The sequence below is a fragment of the Rhopilema esculentum genome, chromosome 3, assembly GCF_057945365.1.
Source record: "Rhopilema esculentum isolate cy_ngs chromosome 3, ASM5794536v1, whole genome shotgun sequence".
NCBI classification, from domain to species: Eukaryota; Metazoa; Cnidaria; class Scyphozoa; order Rhizostomeae; family Rhizostomatidae; genus Rhopilema; species Rhopilema esculentum.
Window position 1 is genome coordinate 9,047,137 of NC_142817.1, and position 23,990 is coordinate 9,071,126.

Here is a 23,990-nt window from a genome sequence, read left to right on the forward strand (position 1 = left end):
CCGACTCTTTGGAACGAGGAACAAGCAAATTAAACACTCTGGTCGTATTCAAAATCCTTTTACTGTATCTCATTTCACTAAATAAAGCAGCAGTTCAAAAATGCACACTATGCGAAAAACAAACGCCTAAAAATATGCCTGGCAGTAGTCTGCAAATATAGACCCACAGCTGCCCCATTTCCCCCTCCCCCCCATTCACCACTAGTAAAAGCCTACATGTTAAAAAAGATACCACACACAACAGACTATGTATTACATCAAATGCTTCGCAAGTTGATACAACAAAAATGAGGCGGTTTATTTACCAGCAATTTCGCATTCAAAAACTCATCTTTTTAATTCAAACAAATTTCCCAAATTCTTCAGAATATTTACATTTCGACCCACGTACAATTGTGTTCGCAAAATACACAAAAATTTAAGATTTCTACAAATACAGATACCCAATCAAGAACAGTCACGGTCAAAAAGGTTGACAACTTCAGAGAATTCATACCCCTTACACGCCTCTGAAAATCAACTGGGGTTGTAAATGAAAAATCATTCAATGACAAATATTCCAATATAACCGTCTTTGAAACAAAACCAATCTATGTACCACACCTAGGAGTAGCGTTGTTTAAATGTTTTTGGAAGGCCCGTAGTGTTTTGTTGGTGTATCTGTCAAACAGTGTTCTGGACTGCGTTACAAATTTTATGCTTATTGGTTTCCTATTTTGCTTAGAAGAGGACATACCAGTCCGGCGCGTAAGGAGTGATGCAAATTCGCTCAAAGTTTAAAGACTGAACGGCATTTTTACCACCAGGGTAGCGAACATTAACATCAAAATGCAAATCTTATTGAAAATGCTAAAATCTTAGTGAAAGAACCTTTATTACCCGTTTATCAACAAATATATTTCAACGTAAAATGCAAGAAAAACATAATTACTAAATCTTTAAGATTAACTTTGAAGATCCAACTTGCGGCCCTTGGTAGAGCAAAAAAATTTTCATTCACAGAGAACAAAAGGAAAATACTTTTTAACGACTTTGGAAAGTCGATCTAAAGAGCAGTTCACTCAGATAAGTTGCCATGTGAAATGTTCTTGTTAACCACGTGGAAATAAACAATTGTTATATGGCATAAACAAGTGTGAAGAGTAACGTACAAAAACTTACAAAATGGTTTTCACCTATGTGTGAAAATCAAGTTTTATCGCATGCGCAACCAAGGACCCCGTTGGTGTGTATATCCTAGTAATCTTTAATTCTAAAACCAATAAAACAATGAAGTTGCTCGTTTGAAAAATACATTTGCTACCGCCTAAGTTGGTATTTAACGATTCTAGCTAATAGGGACTAGAGCATTGGACATTGACAAATCATCCATACCAGCATGCACTGCTGCCTTTCAAGATTGAGCAATTGCACGTTATAGCCAATTGCCGTTATATTTTCTGTCTGGTTTAAGATTTGTAAAGTTGAGATTCAAGCGGATAGCAAACATGGAACGCAAAATCAAAAACTTAATAGCATTCTAATTCTAAGTTATTTAATCTAAGGAGCCTTTTCATGCAGGGACTAGTGAGACTGTGATCATCGCGAATGATAAATTGGAAAATCTCACAATGATGTGAGATCTAAGATCACTAAAGGAGCAATCATTGGTAAATGAATGCTCAATCGGTGATCAACTAATCATCGATCAGCGATTAATATATATATATACATATATATATATTGCAGTTGATTATTATTGGATTCACACTTCAAACTATAACCTGTAGTCGGGTGGCCTCTCTTCCGGTATTGGCATTGCTCGTATATTTGTCTTGTGATAAACACTATTATTTCTCTGCAAATTCGATGATTTTCCGCCGCCACATAATTTGAAAATTCTCATCAGTCCTTTCTTTTTCTTTTTCTTCTCACCAGTTTGTTGCGGACTGTATGTCTCTATGTTAGCCTCGATACCAATCCTTGAATTATTTGGACGAACAACGCCGATATTATCTGGTTCACCTGTTGTACGGGGAATGGTTGTTGCGATAGGGCGCCCATCGGGATATTCGTATTTGTAGAAATTTCTAACCGGAGTGTACTGGCTATTATAACTTCGGGAAGAGTTATTACGTTGGTGGATTGTGACATTTTCAACATTCACTGTTCCACGTTCATTATATTCCCTTGTCCTTTGCCCCGATTCATCTTCAGCCTCGTCTTCAAAAATGTAGTCAGCATCATTCGAGTCACTCGACTGGGTTCTTATCATAGGAGTCACAGGGGACAGCGGCTTACTACTTTCATGGCAATCCTCTTCGCCGTCATCATCTTCTTCATCGCTGACGTCATCCTCCAAATGGGGGGACAGCTTGAATTCTGATTGGGCATGTCTGAGGGGCGTGCTGTGTTTGATGCTGGAAAGGTCTTGCATGCTCAACGATTGCATTTTCGTAAGGTCAGCGGACAGATTATGAATCTTTTCATTTTGCTCAACGCATTTTGTTTCGAGTCTCTTTTGCTTCGTTACTAAAGTCTTTTCTCTAAGCCGTGTCTCTTTCAGCTCCACCTCCATTGCCTTCGATATTCTTGATGACTCTTCCAATTTGTCAAGTAACTGTGAAATTTGTTGTTCGTACTCCTCAAGTTTGCCGCTTGACGTCTGTAAAATACAATAAAAATGGCTAGTCAGAATCCCAAACATGAAGTATGATATAATAAACCCGTTTAGCGCGTTAGCCAGCTACGCATACTTGGTTTTAATTTCACTTCGACATTTAACAGTGAATTACCGACCCTAAAATGGTCCAGAATTTTCAGTTTGAGGGACGAACTGATCTATGAAAATGCAACATTTTTTATTTATTTCCTTATTCAAAATTAGCAGGTGCCAAATTTTTAACAGTTCCAACTAAAAGTTCGTCAGTTTTATAGGAGATCTCTACCAGAGGGCATTGGGATTATTGGCTTTGAATGAAGCCTATCGAAATTGATAAAAGAAGAAACCGTTCGTACAAGCAATATATCATAGCGCTGGCACTTACAAGATTATTAGCCACATTTGCATATTTGAGGTTGAAAGACAGACATCGCTGTGACAGGAAATACTTCATACATCTTCATTACATAGAAGAAGACCGATATTGAAAATTCATATTTTCATTTCTCTTTGCTTGTATAAAAGCTTCTTTTGTCTGCAGAATCATATGAAAATCCTATACACAATGCTATGCGTAAATATTACAACTTGGTATCTGCTTATCTGCTTATGCTTATGGTATCTGTTCATCATTCTATGTTGCTAAAGAAGTGCACACAGCAGGCTGTCATCAAAAACTTTGTTACAATAAATGACAATTCGAGGTCATCAAACTCTTTACCAAAGCAATAGATTTGTTTATATACTAGGTATTAACAATTTGTGTACGTTGTAGCAGCCCCATAATCCAAAGAATGACTCTTTAAAGTAATTTTTCCACAAGACAAAAAAATGCGATCAGTTTCCCAAGACAGATTATCAAAGAGATTTGAACAGGTCAAATCAGAGAAGAACGGTCGTAGACAAGTATAAACAGATGACCAGAAGATACTGTTATTGACATTGAGAACAGTCACGATGTGAATCAGCTATCAGTATCTGATACTGTCAGTTGGCAGGTATCTGAAAAGTTCAGCTGAAATGTATGCTACATATCTGTATCAACCAGCAGCAAGATGTTCTTTAACACAACGTGTATCAATAGATACTAAGTAATGCCTCCTGATCGACAAAATATAATGATGCCCCTGCTGCCTGAGAAAACATTGGATAACGATGAAATATTTCCTGAATTATGCTGAAATATTTCCAAATTTTCGTCAGGATCTCGCAGCATTGACAAATTCAAAGAAAAAAGCGATAGAATACCTCATTTTGCTTCTGTTCCATATACAGCCTAAGCTTTAAATCGAAGTTTTCTTTCTTGAGGTCTTGTACCATCTAAAAATCAAGAACAGGTTTTGAAATCAAAAGTAAAACAGATGAAACACATAAAATCCTCAGGAAAATTTTTAACAAAATTGGACATTACTGGCAAATTGGATTATCTCCTTTTCATGCTATAATTTTACATTTAAAAGAACCTCAAATGACTTGGCTTCAAATGAACAAAATAAAGATTTTTTGTAATTGAGCTGTAGAACACATTGAGAAATAGTAGCAACTCTAAAGCATATTGCAAAACATACGAATGTCTCATCTGGGATTTCGTGCATTTTCTGAATCATTAAAGGTAAGACATGCCTGTGCTAGACATTTGTTGAAATTCTGGAAACTTACAAGAAAACAATAGCTCAATTTTTTCGTCTTTGAAAAGTAGCAAAAGGCTTACGTGTTCTTGATCTTTGATAGTCGGTCCATGACTTTGTATGGAATCTGCAAAAAAATGACAAATATGATAGGTATAAATCAGCGGCTTCAGGAACAATTTGTTTTGAATTATTTTTTAATGTCCCACGTTGACAACAACCCACGTGACAATTTTCCCATCGTCTGAAAGTGTATCTTTTTTGCAAGTACCGTTATTGAGGGCAACTCCTCCGTTGCCCCTTCCTTAAAAAGGAAAGCTTCGCTATATCCCTTTACTATGCCTGAAACAGCATTAAAAGTTCTTTGATTAACCCTGGCTAAATTTCCCCTTTCGTCCCTATTCTAAACTGTAACAACACTCACTGATGGTCAGTGGTCAACACTTTTGGCAATGGATTCACCCAAACACGATAAAATGCAAATCATCCCAAATGATGATTTCCAGAGCGTGGATCTACGACATAAATGGCTGAGAATATCCATATCCTATCTCGCAACACGTAACTATGAAATGGATGGCCCTCTTTAAGTTATTTCAGGTATGATGATTTGTAACCAACCAGGTTCTTTTGACAAAGAAAAGACAAGACAGAAGATCACTCGTGACAATCGATACAGTTCGCCCTCCTAACTTTCCACCACAGGCTTGAATGGACAGATTCAAATATTAAACAAGAAACGGTTTGAAATCGTATGAAAAATTACTCAGCTCCAAACTGTGGTCAAGACAATTTCTCATGGTTGGAATTCTTATCGTGGCGGTGCCAATGGGTCACGAAATCGTTGCCTAGCAAATTGTTAAGATGACGTCAACGGAATCATATTGTGCTATGCACAAGAAGGTTCTGTAGAGGACTACAAGCTTTATTCAACGACTACTGTACAAGTAATTCAACATCACGCTTTTGTTAACTAAACAGCACTAGAACAGGCAGCCAAAGAAACATATCGAGTTCCATACATGAACTCTTCTTTAGACAAAAGCATGAACCTAAATAAAAGATTAAAAGTTGTCCCGTGCTATACAAGGAGGACTGTTTATTTTAGAATGCTTAAAGTATACCCCGTCGTTTCGTTCCACAGCGAGTCTAACGACTAGCAATAATCATAAACTTTTGATAAGTTTCAGTGGAAAGAAAGGTTAAATAGATATATTCTGAATGTAGAGTCAATAAGTTGTGCAGCATACCGTCTCTCCTTGAGCGGATACGTCCAAAAAACTTTTGAATGCTACTTGTCCGAAACATGGTGTCGTTTTTAGCCGTCGAAAGAAGTTATGATTAGGCCGAAACAAATGCTGTAGATCCTGACACATGCGAAACCAAACCCACGCAACAAGACAATAAAATAATAAGAATTGCCTTTTAATTGCAGAAAACGAAACCTGCGCATTCACATGAAATTTTTAAGGGACAGGGCTCTAAAAATGACCAGCTGGCTTGTCATTAACAACATAATCAGCCAGACATTGGCACCCTGTTCTGCAGGCTGCAACAGAAACGCTTATGTGAAAGTGCTATGACAGGAATAGTGTTTTCTCTAACAAAAATTACAGAGGACTGCATGAGAAAAATTTTGAATGTTGGAGTTCATAAAAATGCTTCAAAGAAAAGAGGGAGGCGAGGAAGCATGAGGAACTAGCTTTGCGTTGAAGAGGAGGCTAAAGGCCTCACAAGATGTGTACCTGTCAAGATTTGTACCTGTCAGGATTTGTACCTGTTTATACAGCTAAGAAAAATTCAAAAGGCTCGTATCAAGGGTTTTTTGCTGAGAGCGAAGAGCTATAAACAATCCGTTCGTTCGCAAAATTCAGTGAAAAACAAGAAATAATACGGAAATTCCCTGATGACGTGATACATTGAAAACGATGATTTCTTTGTGTTTTATAATTACATCATTAAAAATGTCCTAATATAGGCCAAAACAAAAAAGTCTTTGATAAACCTTACGAATGAAAAGAAGGATTCGATGAACAGCATATTGTGTTTGAATTATGCAACATTATCTCTTTACGGTTACGTTAATACACCAAAGTGCAACGAAATTTTCAGTTCAGCTGCCGATATTTTACTGAATAAAAATTTAGTTGATATAAAAACTTCAAACTTCTCAACCATAAAACCTTGAATATCGACTTACACGTAGCTTTGCTCTGATTCTTTAGAGTTACGCTTTGTCGCCGCACAGTACTAGACTTCACGGTCACCAAAACGACTGGCGCTGTGGTGGACATAGCCATCTCATTTCAAGCAATAGTCAGACTTCGTATTTTATTGCCTTATAGCAGAGGAGAATTGACAGCTTTATAAATATTACCATGACACATACGGACTGAGCAATTGTGTTTTAAATTTCTTATCTTTCGATCAAAGCCGGGGGATAATACAACACAAAATCAAAAGAGCGTAACATTGCGGGAGAGGAGAATCCAATCTTCACTCGAAAAAATTATTTTCTATTCGCAGCGAGCACATTCATGTGACGTAGACTGTGCCAAACATATTCAGTGACTTCAATGAGAAAGAAGGAATATAAACAGGTCTGTTAAATTTCGCCCTGTCAAAAAGAAACAGGTATGTTCTCTCTGATCTGAATTTTACATCAGTTTAAAGCAGGTGTCATGGTTACGGATATACCTTTCAAACATCTTCACCTGACAAAAAACAGGGGAGCAATCTTTATCTACTTCCAGGATGATATTTTTCAGTTTTTTCGTTTACTGTACAGCAGAGAAGCATTATTTTTTACTATTGATAACGTTACTTTTGTTTGAAAGGTTATACATTATTTTACCAAGAGCAAGGCAGCATGCTGTAAGGTCTTAAATAGTCATTGGAGACTATGTCCCTTAGTCCCCCCCTCCCTCCAATAAAAAATAACATAAATTAAAGGAGAGCCTACCAGGGGAGACAACTGTAAACAAGAGTGTCTTGATAAAGTGCTTTGATTGCACATATTGTTTCATCACGGATACTGTAGAGTAGTAGCATTTGGAACATTTGATCCCTGTGAAATGCTTGCAGAAGTACACAAAACATATCGTTACAACTTTAAGTATTCAATCTTCTCACTTTCTCAAGAATTTGTCTGATAGAGAGAATTTTTACTAAAGTAGACCTATTAAAAAACTCATTCTTGGCTCTTTCTCGGAATAGGATCAAGAGCAGGTGGGAGGTGGTTAGGCAGCAACTTGTTGCAGATTTTTGCCGCTATAAGCAGAGGAGTAATTCTGCAACAATTACTTAGGAAGAAAGGATGACCTCTTTTAGGTGTGGTGATGTTATACCAAATTAACAAACAATGCCTGAAAATGCCCACTGTAAAGTACAACATTGGGCCACTGCTATCATCACAGAAAAGACCACAAAATCCAACATTAAAGGATGCTCCTTGCCATTCATCATATTGCCTCTAAGATTATTTACACAGACAAATTTACAATTTATGAGTACAGCCTCTCCATCAATTTTAAACCCTTGCTTTCTCCAAGTTATCTACACCTTCAATTTCTTCTTTAATTATTACTTAAACCCCATATCAGATACCCTACTACCCCACTTAAAAGCACATACACTTATAAACAAAAATTCATGATTTTCTCAATTTCAGGGTACAAAAAAGATGATTCAGATACAAATGGATAATACAAATAAAATGGATAGCCATACTGCTTTTTTTTGTTTTTGCATCTTTCTTCCAAAAATCATAAGATTAAGATCCAATAATAAGTGCACTGCATCTTTAAATGAGGTGTGCCAATAAGTGGGGTGATACAGTAACTGTTACAATCTGTTGTTTTAACAATGCATATTTATAACACCAATTTCAATAATATTTGCTTTTTCTCACCCATCACCATTGTTATCATGTGTGAATGCATGTCAAGTGTAAAATGATGTAAAACTTTTCTGTATCAAAATAAGATAAGTTTTCAAAAATATTTTTCTCTTTGGTATACCACAATTGTACATACCACTTACAATGAAAATCATTGAAGTTTCATATCAGCTTAAAAAATGGTGCAGTAAAACTGTTAAGGATCTGCATGACGTGTATTTATTTGAAATTCAAATCTACTTTCCTGCTTCCTTGTTTTTCTGTTTAAACATTTAATAACACAAAAAATTGATTTATAGCAAGACTGTTCCAGCAGTGAAGGGACACAGCTGGATCAAATTAACTTTGCAGCTGACACAATGATTCTTTTTCATTTCAAGTAATTACCAAAGGGAAGCAAGCTTTTGCTCCATCAATAATTTGACCAGATGTCACCAAAGACTGATATGTCACTGAAAAGTTATTTTCAAAGTGGTTCAAGTGGTTCTGAGATGCCATACTTTAGGAAGAAGACCAGGGGCAGATTCAGGGTGTCACACAGGTTGCATGGAAGACAGTCAAATTTTCAGAAATTAGTTTTAGTCTTCCGTCATTGAAATAAGGCAATCATGTTTACCACAATCTTTTTTCCCCTCCTTACAGATAATACATTTACCTCTCTTTACACAACAAAAACAGGACTGAACTTGGTCAATCTCACACACAATGCTACGATTTAAATAAATATAGAAGAAATTCAAAAACCATCCTAGACCGTAAACAGTATGATTTTTAAGCATGTTGCCTGTGCCGCACAAATATGGGGGTGGGCGTGGGGGGGCTGGGCAGCCTACCCAAACCCAAAACATACCAAAAATTATATTACATAAAACTAAAATTTAAAGCATACCCAAAACTTCTCATCTTTTAGCATTTTGTTTTCATGCATTGTGAGCAAAACTGTGCTACAACTATGTACAGTTTTGACAAAAAGATAACGACCCTGGCGCACTTACAACTGATAGATCCATACCTCAAATTTTGATGAGACACGGCTTAGGAAGAGGTTTATAAAATACAACTAAGAATATTGTATACAAAGTTGAAGGCTGTCATTTGAAGGTTAGCAGCAATTATGTATAATTCGACATATCTGCAAATTTGATGAAAAATAATTACTTTTTAGCGCAATAAAATCATATTTTTATTTAAAAACTAGATGGAACATGTTTTTAAAGTATAAGGTACATATTTTGCTGAACTTAAACACGCCTATTTTTTAATTTACTTGAATCCTAATATAGACTACTTAAAACTTTCAATCTTGTTGAATTTACGAGGAAATTCGTTATAAACCGTTGTACTAATAAGACGACTATTACTCCAAATATATAGAAGAGCCAAACTTGGAATCGATATTCTACCAAAGGCCAATATGATTCATGTTTGTAGCTTTGGTTACAAATTTCTACATTGAACCATTATGACCTCTGATGCCCAAGGGGTCACTTCCCGCAAAATACGGAAGGAATTTAAAAGATTTGGAATTTCAAATGTCGAAAAAGCAGACTTACCATTTCCAAAATCGTCTTCATCCATACTCCTCAAAGTCAGCCTGTTTGAATTCAATGTATAACGTCTTTTGCCTCGATTTATCCTTTTAAGAAAATCAGAGTAAAAATAAATTCCTTTTTGAATTGGGTTCGTTAGGTATGGGCCTAAAGTTCTACAGCGGTATCATTCTGTTGCTGATTGAATCGCTCTAGTGACTCTTATAATTTGTGTTGTTTCTTAATGCCGAAATTTGTGCTGCCTCATCGCATACGACTTATTTCTTTTGCCATTTGCTTTCGTAAATAATGACAGGTGATGTATTGTTAACCGTGCACAAATGCAAATCGAGCCCCCGCGCCTCTCTATCAACTGTCTGGAGAAGCAGAGATGTCATGGTTTACAGGGTGTACCAGGAATGCCGAATAGACTTTTTCAAAACGTTTTCTTATAGACTGTTAGTTTTCATACTCTTCTACTGGTGACAATTTTCAATTATATCCGACCAAATGGGCGGGGGAGCATGGCCTCGCAAGTTTTTTGCAAAACAATAGAGCTTTTTCAAAATCTTTGATCATGGGTGTTAAATTTTCCCTTGGCATCCCCACTTTCCAACCTATGTCGGAGCCCATGGTAACTACTGTGTAGTCCATTATCGATTGAAATCTGTTTTTGTCTTACATACAAAAACACTAATATGCAAAACAAACTTCGGAAAACCTTGAAAAGGATGACATTTAAGATATTAGCAGGACTGAATCATTGCATGATTTATTCATTTTATGATACAAAAAACTCAACTACAAGGAAATCATGTGACGCGATAAACTATTGTGATTGGCTCAATTGACTGGTTATTAGTCATCAACTTTCTGAAGGGTCGAATATAAATATAGTTAATGACCTCGATACTGCGTCGGCAACTTTCTGAGGAGGATTAAATGACGTTTGGAATGAAAAATACTCGAATTATTATTATAAGTCAACACTATTTGCGATTGACTTTTTATCTTGATTTTGTTGTAACGGTTTTTTAAATTCAACAATTTCCTGACATGAACAACTCTGATAAAGTAACTCTTTCCAAGAAATAAATTTCTGTGACCCCGATGGCTTCCCGTTATGAAATGTTGAAAACACGAAGGAACAAATAACCTTCTATGTTAGTAACATAGATCATTTAAATTAGGCTTACGTGAATTTAAATCTTGCATATGAAACCGAAAATTACATCCTATTATACAAATCGGATGTTCATATTTTTCCTGCCTTTCTTGAATAATTTAAATCGATTCAAGAGTCAATTTGACATCCAATCAGACAGAGGTACAAGCCGGCTGCAGTAATTGCCGCTTTAAGATTTAACGATCTACTGAGTGCTGGGAGATTCGTGACTTAAATTGCACTAAATTTGTTGCAATTTATTGTCATCTGTTGTGAGAAATACCTGTAAGTGACCATTTAACTATCAATTTACATCTTACATAATAACTACTAACTGCCTGAAATAAATACAATCGCATTTGGAAACAAACTGTGCTCGAGAATTTTATGAGTTTCTCGGTTCTTTGAATAATCACAGTTTCGCAAGATTTTCTTTTATTACTTCAGCAAACAATATGACCGTCGATTAAATAACGTGGGAAAGGCTTTATGTTCAAATTAGCGGGAAAGCTTTCTCAGGCAAAAACAATGCTACGCTGTCAACTATCTGCTAGTTTTCAATAAGAATTGGTCGTTCTTAGGCATTGAAAACAATACGCCTCATATTGTCTCATTTTCAAGGTTTTTGAAGTTATGCTTCTACTAATGTTACTGTTTCAATGCTTTGTTGGGTCTTACCAGTCAATACCTTGGCAACGTTATATGTTAAAATTATTCTATATATAAATCTTTTTCGACCCTAGTAGTCCCTCATTTTCCCTCTACTTAATTTAGCTGTTTCTAATGTATTTAATTTGTTATTAGCACGGGCGTCTTGGTTGAGGTATGAGTCAGAGAACAAAAACTCAATCAGCGTTATCAGGTTTCTTCATTACGAGGAATACAAGTCATTATAATTTCTTTTGGCTTTTGGTTTTTAGATGTTTTTGTGACAGTTAATAATTTTACCTCCGTTTTGAGCTAGCTTGGCTATAAAAAGAAGCAGTTCATGTTGCTGAGGACCGAAATTGAAAATAAGACTCTTCTGCCACTTTTTTAACAGCTTTGCAAAATCTAGTTGTAAAGTCATTCTATTGCATTAAATAAAACTGAAACAAAACTGGCACTGAAAATGAAAAGCTAGATAAAAATATAGATCGCTAAACCTGAGTAAAAGTAGATGTTAAAGGAAACTTGCAAATTAGAACAGAGGATGCTAGATGTTATGCATGCTGGAACTTTTGCTGTTGGTGTCAACTACATTTCGTCAGCCCTAATCTTGGCGTTTTAATAGGTTTAAGAATGACCTGTGTGCTGCAATATTATATGCCTTTCATCAAGCAAGACACTGTAGCAGCTTTAGGCCGCAGGAAATTGATAACATAGGACAAGCTTCACATTCAGAAATGCACTAAATGGCATGCTCTACTTTTGGCAGAATTATACTATAAATGTACACTGTTAACAGGACATAAAGTCGAGAATGAAAACTAAGAACCCCTTGTCCCGATAGAAAATAACAGGCATAATTCATGTTTACCTCGGTTGTGGCGAATTTATGTCATCAAATACATCCATGGTTCTTAAACTGAACGCACAAAAAACTGCTGTTTGCAAAAGAATAAATCAGCCAGATCTGCGTAATTCTATGAAGGGCAAAGTTAGCTGAAGCCAATTTGTTTAGCTTAGTCAAATCTCCAACTTTTTTCCAACGCCGTGTGTGCTAAAAACATTTTGTCTTTTATAATCACTTGCAGCTATAGCGTATAATATACATTGGTATACGTGCAAATAGCGGCTTTGTTCCAATGAATTGCAACGGCAATAACTTCTTGCTACTTTCTTTTGTTGTCTCTCGTGTTAGAAGAACAGTTTTCATCGTCACATATCGAGCACATGCGTTCTACCTGATATTTCAGCCTAGACCAGAGCAGTTAACAAACCGTAGACTCGCGTTTTGCTTAATAGCGAGCATTTCTTTCTTTTCACATGCGGTTCAACCACAAACTGCATATATTCATGTAATATAAAAATAGTTGGGAAGGGGATTTCATACTTAATGAGTTAAGACATTGTTCAGGTTCCCTGAAAGATCCCAACCAACCTTAAAATCATTCGCGTGACTACCTCCGCTGTTTATCCTTAATAATGACAGCTTTGTTGCAAAGTAGTGTTTTTATTGCACTAAATTACTGTTCATCTTAAAAGACCGCCATTAGCAGCAGTACAGTGACCAATATATCTTGTGCAACGAAGGAGTATAGGGAAACAAGAAGAATTTTCAAGGGTTCATTTATAACCACAAGCTTGCTTCATGTAAAACCCATTTTAATCAAACTGGCCCCAAGAATTGATTAAAAGCTACAGTGCTATAGTCGCCCCTAGCCGAGAGACAATTATTTCAAAGGCAATTTCTTCCTTAGATAGTGGTTTATAGAAATGTGTCCGGTACCATGCTGACACTGTGTTACCTTCTACGAATGCTAAATTGAGTGATCAATAATGAAAATAGATAACCATATGACTCTTCAGTAGCTCATACAATTGCACAAACAAAATTTAAACATCATTTCAAATCATTTTGCTAATATATCTGTATCACCTATAACAAGGGGGCTCAGCCTTGCACCCCTGCTATCACCTTGAAATGAAGGCTTAAAATCTTCTCTAAGAAAATTTCTGTGGATGAATTTTTTATACTGTTGCTGCAGAAAATCGAAAATAGCACACCGTGAAATGCGTCTTTCCTTCATAAATTTTGCACCTTGCAAGTTAATGCAAAGAATAAGCTTGGATAATTAGATTCTAAGAAGATTAAATTCTAAATCGTCGCTATGAAACAAGGAAGAAGGCATTTAAACTCACTTTTCATGGAATTCCATTTCCGTCCAAGTAACAGAGTGCATCAGCGAGGGTCGACTGGAAGTGCTTTGGTTTGAATCGCAACGCTCGTATGATACAAAACCAGAATCCATTTTGTTGTTTCTATCAATTAAAAGATGTGAAAGTTTTAACTGAAACCTCCTTGGCAAAAGTACCCTGCTTCATGATACGTCTTTTTGTGTTGAAATAGCGTATATGATCAAACAAGATACGTATTTCACTAGGAAACGGAATTCGAAGCGACCTGAAAGATAAGAATAACATCGCCTCTATGCATGCATCAAATTCATAAGGCGCCAAAATTCGTTACATTATCATTTGCTGAATCGATAGTATCAGAAACCAAATATTCGATCTTCGTCAATTAGGCCTCTTCTACTCTGAAGTGACATGAAGATAAAGTTGCAGCACAAAGAATCATAGATTACTAGAAATAGTTCGATATTTTAGATCCAAAGATTACTGACCATCAATGGCATGTCCCCTTGATGGTTTTCATTGTTGACTGTTTGAAACATTGAATAAAATTGATCACTCTGCTGCGCTTGTAAGCAATCGCCCATTTAAGGAAGTTACATCTTCTGACAAGATATGGCTTGCTCATTAAATCCTTGAGATTCCTTGTCGATCGATTTCCGCAGCAGAGCTGAATGACAACTATTTGTTGCTTCACGGCCTTTCAAGGCTGACACAAGTTCAAGAAATAAAGTCAGTCGGCGATCGAATTCGTTAACCGTTTGTAATCCAATGGATTAATCAAAAGTAAACAGGTCTTCAAAAGAGGAAAGACATGTTCCAACAATTGGTATTAGATTTGTTTGCCAGACATTTTCATTGCCATTGTCTCGAAGTTCCTCAGTTGGGTTTTTCGATTTAAGTCATCATATTTCAAAGACGATTTTTGTAGTCGAGTTATGATTATGATTCTTGATAATGCATTCTGATGAATATGATGATGATGATGAAAATGACGATGATGTCAATGTTACGTAACGAGGCCCAACCAGGGAAAAGCTTCGATAAGGGGTACAGATTAATGGGTTTCAAGAGTTCCTGACCCCAGATTACCCTGGAATGATTGCATGAAGTTAAATTTTTATATCACTTTGGGTGGGGGGGGGGGGGGGGGTCATCAGGGTTTGCGGGACAACGATATTTCAAAAAAATCTGTCGCGGATTAAAGAAATCTGGCAATTTCTGGACAGAACAATAGCAAATTATCCACACTTGCCGGGCACAGAATTTAACAGTTGAAATCACCAGAGCCGCGGATTTCAACATAAGACTGCGTGGTACGGCAAATTTCTAACCCCCTTGATGACCCCTTCTTTTGGAAATGGATCGCAACACCTGGCTGTTCCAGAGCATTCTCGAGCGTTCCTTGAAATTCCCATGCTTTCCAGAGCGTTCCAAGTTCTTGGACGGAGCCAGTTAGAAATGTGCCAATCGTCCCTGTGCACACACAGACCCCTGAAACTTTTATGCCAACGTATGTTACAGCATAAAAGAGGATGATGAAAATTAACAATAAACCATTTACAATTTCCCCCTTTGCCTTGAGCTGAAATTTCTCTATTGCTTGAGGCACCTGAGGTGTGTGCCGAGTATGTGGTATGAATAAAGCAATACCATCCTGTCTTAAAAGAAATAGGCATCCTTATAGGTAAGTAATACGACTTTCAAGGGTATAAAGATGAGAGGCCGTTGTTAAGCTGCAGTATCATGATTCATAATAAAAAATCTCGAAAAAGGTTGATTATCAAACACATAAAATTTTTCCATTTACAAAAATTACAGGGTTTAGTTATAGACAACAGTAGATATCAAAATGACCCAAAAAAATCTTACGAATTACGCAATAATAAATTACGGAGCTTAAATGAAATAACTATCGACTTATTAATTCTAATATATCATGCAATAGGCAAACAATTACTGTATAAAATTTGCTTCGATAAAGTATCAAAATTATAATCATAGATGTTCGCCACAGCTACGACAAATCATAAAGTTAGGACAAAAACCTGGTAATTGAGATATTTAGAGGATGAGTGAACGCGAAGCAAACGAAAAAGAAATATCACGTGAGAAGAGACAACTTTAATTGAAATTTCAGCAGAGACTCGCTTAAGGGGTGATACAAGGCAGACAAACTTTTTTAATTGCAGGGGAGGGGGCAAAAGAAGGAAAAGGACAAACAATTAATTGCTTTATTTGGGTGTGTTTGCATCGCATACCAGAGTTGTGCAGAAGAGTGCAACATTGCCGACCAGCAGCCTTTTAATCAGAGGGAGAATTATCTAAACAGTTTTACCAATAATTGTGAAACATGTGCCTTCCTGACCAAGAAAAAAACTTGTTTTCTGCAGCAAGTACTCGAAATAATGGAAATAATCTGGAAGAATAGTTCAGAGTGGTATTGATTTCACGTTCATGTAAAAAACAAACAATCAAGAGGAAATGGGAAGGGGAGGCAAGAAAGGGGACCTGGTGACGTCAGTCAATGGAAGAGAGAGATCACTACCAGAAAATCTGATTCTGGAAATGATCCAACGGTGATAGAATTTCTTGTCACCGTTGAGGAGGGATTTGAAACGAAGGAAGATTCAGCGTGATTCCTAAAGGAAGTTTGTATTCATGGTAATTACTTTGGCTATCGGGTATATTACAAGGTTAAGTTGGAGGAGACAGGTCGCTTTGATAATTCATTGTGGCTTGTTGACCTACGAATAAAATTTTATGTTTGCTGTTCTGTTAGTTAAAAATTTCTGGAAGTGGTATTCTGGAAGTTGAAAGATTCGAAATTCTTCTTGGCAATCAACAAAAACAAAATTAGCTAAACAAGGGCGAAAATGATATCGCTACATGTTATTGTTTAAACGTGGTTTTGACACTCTGATGTTTTCTTGAATTCAGGGATGGAAACCAATTCGATAGTATAGCGTGGTTTATAAATTAATTCAAATTCACTCCCACAAACTGCTCTTTATCGATAACATTGTTAACCATTTTTGCTTTTTTAGATACATATATATATATAAACAGATGCGAATCGTGAAATCGGTTTCGTGAAATCGGTTTCGTGAAATAATATTGTGTATTAGCTCCCTCAAGACTCCATGATATCGGAGTGTTTCACGTCCAAAATGAAAAGAGCAACAGAACCGCAGCAACGCAAGTTAAATACATCATTTCAAGAGCTGGTTGTGATTCGAGTCTTCCACCATTTACATTTGATTTCGTTGAGGCAGTCGGTAAATTTGTTGGGGCAGTAATCAGCGAGGATGGGTAGTCGTCACTCGGTCGATTCTCGCACCATTGATCCGAGGCTACAAAAAAATGGCGAGAATGTCTCAGTGTTTAAAAAATTGTTACTCAGTCAATAAACCTATGTTATGTCGACTACCCATGCTTTTTAGCATAGATTAGTGTCTTCCTATTCACATCACAAACAACTGTCAGCCAAATTGCTGCTACCCCAATTGGAAGCAAGAGTAAATGCAACTGCTGTCGCCTTCAATTGTCTGTAAATTAAATACACCACAATCTCATCTGAAATATCATCTCATCGCCTATTGGATACAGGAAAATATAATCTCGAACTATTAACCAATTTCAGGTATTTTTTATCTTCACGCAACGGAAAGGTAGAGAGGAATACTGATATGTCGTCACTTGATATACACGTTCTAAAAATTTAGTTGGAGACTAAGCCAATTGTGAAAAGTTTTAAACTACCAGCTCAAATACGTCGAAAAATAAAAATTTTTAATCATAGTTATTCAATACAACGAACAACTATGGCATTGAAAGACATGAATCATGCACAATGAAGTGAAGACACCTATGTCTTCGAAATTTGGGGAAACTTTTATTTCCCTCATAATTTTTTAAAACACATTCACTTTGCATGAGGCTCTATTTGGTTCTATTGAAAACGGTCGCTACTGAATCATTTTCAGTGTATTTCTGATGTGCAAAGCAAGTGAAACCTAACAGAAAACGCTTTTACTATTTCCAGCAGGAAAGATTTCAGTCTCCTAATTGTGCCTCATTTCTAGAACTTTAATTTCTATGTTAGCGTCAAGACAAAGACTTTATTTTGTAAACAACCAGGTAGCACGGAAATGCAGGGTAAAAACACCAAGAAGCTAGGTGTCCAGGTAAAAGGGAACTTCGGCAAAGACATTTCATACTAGATGAAAAATATAAAACAGGTAAAATTGGTAGAACATAAAATAAGGAGAACTTACGATTGGCCTCACTGGGCACAAACCTATACCAGAACGAGACATCCACTTGTTCACAGGCTGTGTCGCAGTAAAATGCAAACTTCAAATTAGAAGAAGGTGCAGAGTAGCATGATCTCAAGCGGCCCTGAAATTTCCATAAAAATTGGGATCAAGAAATTAGCACTTACCGATTTTCGACTGATTAAATGTCTCTTAGGGACAAAAAACCATTTTGAATCGAAAGGGTAATCATTCTTTTCTTGTGAACAACATCCACTTAAAGTTATCTTCCAAAAACAAGATGTTTGGTTTCATGTGAAACCCTAAACATTTAAGGCTTTGTTTACAAAAACAACACAGTGATTGAATAGAATATCATGACCTATAATCTCTGTGTATTGAAATGTTGTTTTATGCAATGTTAAGGTTCGGTGTGGTCCAATAGATTCCTTTCAGATAGCTATGCTATTTAACCCTATAACCAACATTGTTTTGGGGGAGAAGGGGTGCAGTGTCGGTCCTTTCTCCCCGAAACAGTTATTTTTTCAACACTAAAACGGTAGGACGCTCCGAAATTTTTCGGCAGGGATTGTACAAATTGCATGCACATTTCTTACTGCACTTCTATAAAACACAAAATGATCGAATTTTCTATTTATTTCTAAAACATCATACAGGTCAAATGACCAGCGAAGGTCCAGCGAAGAAAAATGCTAGGTAGGATTTGAAAAGACCATTGTTCGTTCTAACCACCTTATTGGTTCTATCATAAGAGCAACGAATCCACATAAAACATCATGTAATCACATGGGTGCTTTCAATGTGACCGTTGGCTCTTTATCCCCAATTTTTTTAATACAGACATATGATTAATGTGGTTTATGATCATTATTGAAAGACTCGAAAGGCATAGGCCAATAACGTTAGTGGATTTTTACCAGGCGTTTAAATTTCTACTTTTCATGGACTCATATCATTTGATTTAGCTTCACTGATGCGTTGCATGAAAATAGAGTCCCTACGGACACTTGTTAACAGTATTTCTGATATGCATGCCATCAAACCAGGCTCAAGCCTTCAATCCTCCACACATCGTTTGCTCACTCAGTGCCAGGTAGCACCAATTACAAGGCAGTGAGAGCAGGAACTGGCCACCCTGTGACCTTACCTCAATATGCCGTTGACCAACGACAGTATGTGCACAGTATGTACGGATGGTAATAAATTTCATAACTAAGTTCAAAATTGCTTTTTGAGACAAACTGAAAAAAGCAAAAAGAATACCTGGCCACATTCACGAAGTGTGTTTTCATCTCCAACGCTGGAATTCAAATAGTTAAGTTCTTTTTAGATGCAATACTGTTATGTGCACGCTTTTTGATAAAATTGAGATGACATTTAGGTCAAAGAAAATAAAAGACTGAATAAATCAAGCTTTCTGCTGACAAGTAAGATACAAGTGAATTGTATTTGCTTCAAAAAAGAACCTGGATCCTTTCTTATCCTTTCCTAATATTGGATCTTTTCCTCGATGCTTGGATGACTAATGTACAACAAATCAAATTTAAAAGCAGCAAAACAAAAAAATTCACAAAACAGGAAATATTTTTCTTATTGTGAAAACCTTAACTGCCAGAGCTTCTGAAAACGTCAGTCAAACAGGAATAAAATCATAGTATTTATCATACTTGCAAGTGATACATTTAGAAAAGACTAAACCTTTGTAGAATATCTAGAGCTCCTTCTTATCTGGTTAAAAATTATAACTTAATTAATTTAAATTTATATTCCAACAAGCATCTTGCTTCAAGGTGTGGCCTATCGTTTCATTGAAATCTGTTTCTTTGATAGAGTTAACATATAGAAATATAACATAAAAAAATATATAATTTACCAGATTTTTGCTCCCCCTGTGTTTGTTTCACACTAGAAAAAAACCAAGTATCAAAAATTTGACTTTCTAAAGTTAATTTTAAGACACAAGTAGGTGGATGTCTTTCCTTTTTAGATACTTGCAACCTTTTTCTCTCAGTAAACCTTTGAATGCAGTAATTTTCAACAATGCATTTCATCATTAATGAAACTATGAAATCAGTTTTTAATTGTAAAATTTACTTTAAACTAGCCCAAACATTTTGCAGTTATGGGCGATGTTAATCAGGTCCAAAATGCTGCTCATGAAACAAAGATCAAAGTTCAAGATGAATCTCAAATCTGATTTTCACATGACACAATGGAAGTAATCCCTGAAATGACAAAGCTTTCTTTGACATGTGATACAAGATTTACAAGCATTTCTATGCTCTGGTATCATCAGCTATATTTAGGTAAATCAGTTCTTGTTGAAATGCAAATAACTGAGAATTGGCTGGCTGTTTCTGCTAAAATTGAACCGTTTTGAAAATTTCAACACACAAGCAACTACACAAACTGGTGTATACATGCCTGTCTGTCATAAAAAATTGCCTCCATTGTTTAAAATATGTAATTTGGGAACTAAACAAGGTATGCAGCGGGGGATAGAACTACAAAACTATTACATATTAAAACTTTAATCGATAGCATCCTGAAGATCCAGAGGGTAATTTCTAATTACGCCTAAAGTAACCAAACCAAATACCATTGAAGCAGCATAACAAACAAATAGCTAACATGCTAGTCCCTTGAAATGAGGATCGTGGTACCAGAGGTTTAAAGCTAGGGGCATCAGTTGGGCTACCCTTGTAAATGCCAAAAGTAGCTCTTTCCTACTTAGTCTTATTTTTTTTAGAAATTCTTCGCAACCACCATTTTTTAAATTTTCTGGCAACACATTACTGGGTGGTAAATACTCAGCTTGTAAAAAGAGTTTGCTTCAACTCAGAATTGGTTTCCTTTTTTTACCCAGTGCTTTTCAAAGGTGCATCAGTAAGCAAACGTTGTGTGCATTAAATGCAACTTTGTAAACAATTATTCCCTTTAACTTTTTTATTTTAATTTTTATTTAATTCTTTATTTTCAACCTTTTTCACATTTTATAAAATTGTCAGTTGATTAGAGTTATACTATTGCTTGGAAGCTTGTTCTGTTTACTTGCCCGGTGGACTGCATTCTTTGAATGATTCATTGAGCCAATGAGAAATCCATACCTTGATTTCAACATAAGCAGTAGAAGGGATTCCTTTCACCTCAACACAAGGTGTCACCTTCTGTGTCTGCCCATCCGTGTAAGGCAAGACACCAGAGAAGTAGCCAAGAGGATTTGATGAGGTTGGGTCTCTACTGTAATTTGATTCATTTATAGCATTGTAGGCTACACAGTTCTTGAAGGTTAGCTGCTGTCCTGCAACATAAAGATATCTTCATTTGATAGTGATTTCAAGATAACTCAGTTGCTCATTTGACTGTGATACTCATGAACTCAGCTTCCAAAAACCAGTTCCCTTATACTTAAAGTCTGCAAACATACCCTGTTTAGTTATTTTATTTTACTAAGCTTAACATTACAATGTAACAAAAAACTATTGCTGTATGAATTGTATAAGCTTGTCTCTTGAGAAAGAGATTGAAGCAATCCTAACTTATTAAGATAGATTGCTGTAAAATAACAAGCCACTTCTATTAGACATGATGCAATCTAACCAATTCCTGATCAAGGCTGCAGCTGTGTAGTATCAACATACATTATAAGATATAAATTAACATATGAATATATTTGACTGTAAATCATAGCCGGACACAAATCGAACTAAAGTATAGTAATTCAGTCAATTAAGTTGAAAACTTTCAAATCTAGACTCTTACGGTGCAAATGACTTGATAGCTCTGTAACTTTTTCCATCTGTCCACCGGTCTTATACTTTTAGTGAATTTTTCCTTGTTAACTTTTTATCATATTTAATAGCAACTATAGATTGTAAGCAACTAATGTTATGCTAAAAAAGTCTACGAGATACAAGAAAATGATATGGTTCAGTTTAAAAAAACAAGGGAGTTCAAATTCAAAACAATAGTTATTTTATCAAGCAACAATGTGTACACATTAACATAATATATACCTAGGATCAGATAAGCAGGGCCCCGTTTTCTATTTAATACACAGAAATCTCTCTAATTTATTCGAATTAAAAAAATCAAATAGAGAAAGATGTCAAAACAACATACCGTTTGTTACGACTGTTAGAAAAATTATCTTCAAAACGATCTCTTGCACACTCATGACTGCCTTCCTGTCTCCCGCCCCGCTTCCGTAGAAATGTTGTATTCTGTGGTCTCATTCTCGTATTTTGCAAAGGAGGCTACAGTTACAAAAACAAAACTCAATATTTTTTCTGCCTTTTCAGCAATACAAAAAATAATTTCAAGAATAATTTTTTAAAGAGGGCCGTCGGAAGCGGGGAGGGAGAAGGGAGAAGGGGGCTGAAGCCCGCTTATAATTGTCAGACTGTGCTATATTTCCTTTATAATAGTGTAATTAATGGGAACAAAATAATGGGCAGCCCCCCAATATGAATTTCGTTACGACGGCATTAAAATATAGAAATTACATTGTTATGCATGCCAGCTTTGATTAATGAAAATGAATATGAATAGAAATATGCTGAATGACACATAAAAGACTCAAAATGACGAGCGTATTTCAAAATGTTAAGGCCGTGAAAGGGTGTAGCAAAGTCCAACAGAGGGAAAATCCAAGGCCATATTTTCAAGCTTTTATCACAGTGTCCCATAGGTCATAGTTTCATTTGTTTTATTTCAATGTTGACATGAAACAGTAGGAGTAAAGGTCTTGCATATTTTAAGAACAAACTTTTAAGTGCAGCAAGTAATCTATTTTTTAACATTAAAGAAAGAACCAAAGAAACACAGTTTAACATAAAAAGTTCAACGGAATGACTGTAAACTAAAACAAAACAGATATAGCAATTTTGCAAAGTTTGAATACTATTTTGTAAAAACAGATTTTAAAATTTTTGAAAATAAAGTGCTTTTAACAAATAGGACTCCAGAAATGAAAAAAAATTCAAATTAAGCTGGTCAAAACGAATTTTAATAGATTTTGTCAATATATCTAAAATCTAGATTGATGAAGGTGCAATTTTATACGCATATATTATTCACTTAGCCAGGAGATCCAAAAACATAAATTTTGATAGCTTTTTTGAGTTGGTAGATGATGGGGTACAGAAACCATCAGAAAATTTGCTGACCTGGTAAAGATCATATGGTTGCTTGCTTTAAGAAATTCCTTCTCGAGAGACAAACAATATTGTCAGATTTTTCTATGAATTTTGCACAGGAATTAAGCTGTTTCGAGCTGAATCTAGTAGCGTTTTATTAGCACAACAAACGTAAGATTGAATAAATGAATTATACAGTTTTACTGGATGCTTTCCTATGTTGTTCTGAGAGTACAAGGGTAACAGATTTGTCTTTTTGAAAACCAATTTGGCGTTAAAAAATTATAGAACTTTTATTTAGAATGAACATAGTATTTGAAATCTTGAAAACAATTAATTTAGTAATATTCTTACTTTTAATGAGATAGTTGATTTGATATCTATTGCTTTTACTTCATTCAACGGAGCAGGGACGTCCCGAAGTTTTTTGGGGTGTTTGTGGGGGGTGCTTGGAGGGGTTGTTTGGATGACTTTACCCGATTTTTGAGAAAACGCCTTTATCACATGAAAAGATTTCATCCGTTTCAAAACATTTACAAAAGGTATATTACTAATTATCATGTATTAATTAATTGATTCTCTTCTTCACAATTTCTTCAAGCTTAATATTGTCAGTTAAATCTCTCTCTGCAGCAAAAGCGGTCATGTCATTTAACTTTTCTTCGCCTGTTTCATTTCAATCCTTTTACAATCCTTTTAATTTCCTAAGTGGAGTCCAACACGTTCCATCTAATATTAGAAACAAAACACATCCCCAAAGAGAACAGCCATCTCGGTCTTGCAAATCTAAAATAACAACTAAAACCTGCGATTCTGCTATCGGGCAGCATTTGCTAGAAAACCCAGATTGTGCAAAAAACTATAATGGCGACATGT

The 23,990-nt window shown here is 35.8% G+C and overlaps 2 protein-coding genes across 5 annotated transcripts; both read right to left on the reverse strand.

Moving 5' to 3' along the window:
• Positions 1-273: 273 nt before the first annotated feature.
• Positions 274-14,329, reverse strand: LOC135692920 (uncharacterized). Of its 4 annotated transcripts, XM_065211263.2 has the most exons (6): positions 14,191-14,329; positions 13,706-13,825; positions 9,721-9,803; positions 4,353-4,396; positions 3,890-3,961; positions 274-2,644 (listed from the first exon to the last, which is right to left on the reverse strand). In XM_065211263.2, the coding sequence occupies exons 2-6, from the start codon at positions 13,813-13,815 to the stop codon at positions 1,757-1,759; spliced, it is 1,197 nt and encodes a 398-aa protein (XP_065067335.2). In that variant the 5' UTR covers positions 13,816-13,825; positions 14,191-14,329; the 3' UTR covers positions 274-1,756. The 4 variants fall into 4 exon arrangements, with proteins under 4 accessions (XP_065067335.2, XP_065067336.2, XP_065067337.2 ...); XM_065211264.2 differs by lacking the exons at positions 13,706-13,825; positions 14,191-14,329 and adding an exon at positions 12,381-13,684; XM_065211265.2 differs by lacking the exons at positions 9,721-9,803; positions 13,706-13,825; positions 14,191-14,329 and adding an exon at positions 6,470-6,713.
• On the reverse strand, positions 14,191-22,202 carry LOC135692921 (uncharacterized). The gene is made up of 6 exons (XM_065211266.2): positions 22,099-22,202; positions 21,084-21,277; positions 19,850-19,881; positions 19,240-19,276; positions 17,977-18,100; positions 14,191-17,052 (listed from the first exon to the last, which is right to left on the reverse strand). The coding sequence occupies exons 1-6, from the start codon at positions 22,151-22,153 to the stop codon at positions 16,859-16,861; spliced, it is 636 nt and encodes a 211-aa protein (XP_065067338.2). The 5' UTR covers positions 22,154-22,202; the 3' UTR covers positions 14,191-16,858.
• Between the last annotated feature and the right edge of the window lie 1,788 nt (positions 22,203-23,990).

Bases quoted from the DNA above. Each gene is read 5' to 3' on its own strand.
- LOC135692920 (XM_065211263.2), bottom strand. From the start codon at position 13,815: ATGGATTCTGGTTTTGTATCATACGAGCGTTGCGATTCAAACCAAAGC. The intron at 4,397-9,720 runs GTAAGTCTGCTT...ATTTTTTTGCAG, and splicing joins TGAAGACGATTTTGGAAATG to ATTCCATACAAAGTCATGGA. The intron at 3,962-4,352 runs GTAAGCCTTTTG...CTTGATTTTTAG, and splicing joins CTATCAAAGATCAAGAACAC to ATGGTACAAGACCTCAAGAA.
- LOC135692921 (XM_065211266.2), bottom strand. From the start codon at position 22,153: ATGAGTGTGCAAGAGATCGTTTTGAAGATAATTTTTCTAACAGTCGTA. The intron at 21,278-22,098 runs GTATGTTGTTTT...TTTATGTTGCAG, and splicing joins TCTAACAGTCGTAACAAACG to GACAGCAGCTAACCTTCAAG. The intron at 19,277-19,849 runs GTAAATTATATA...TTTGAATTCCAG, and splicing joins ACAGGGGGAGCAAAAATCTG to CGTTGGAGATGAAAACACAC.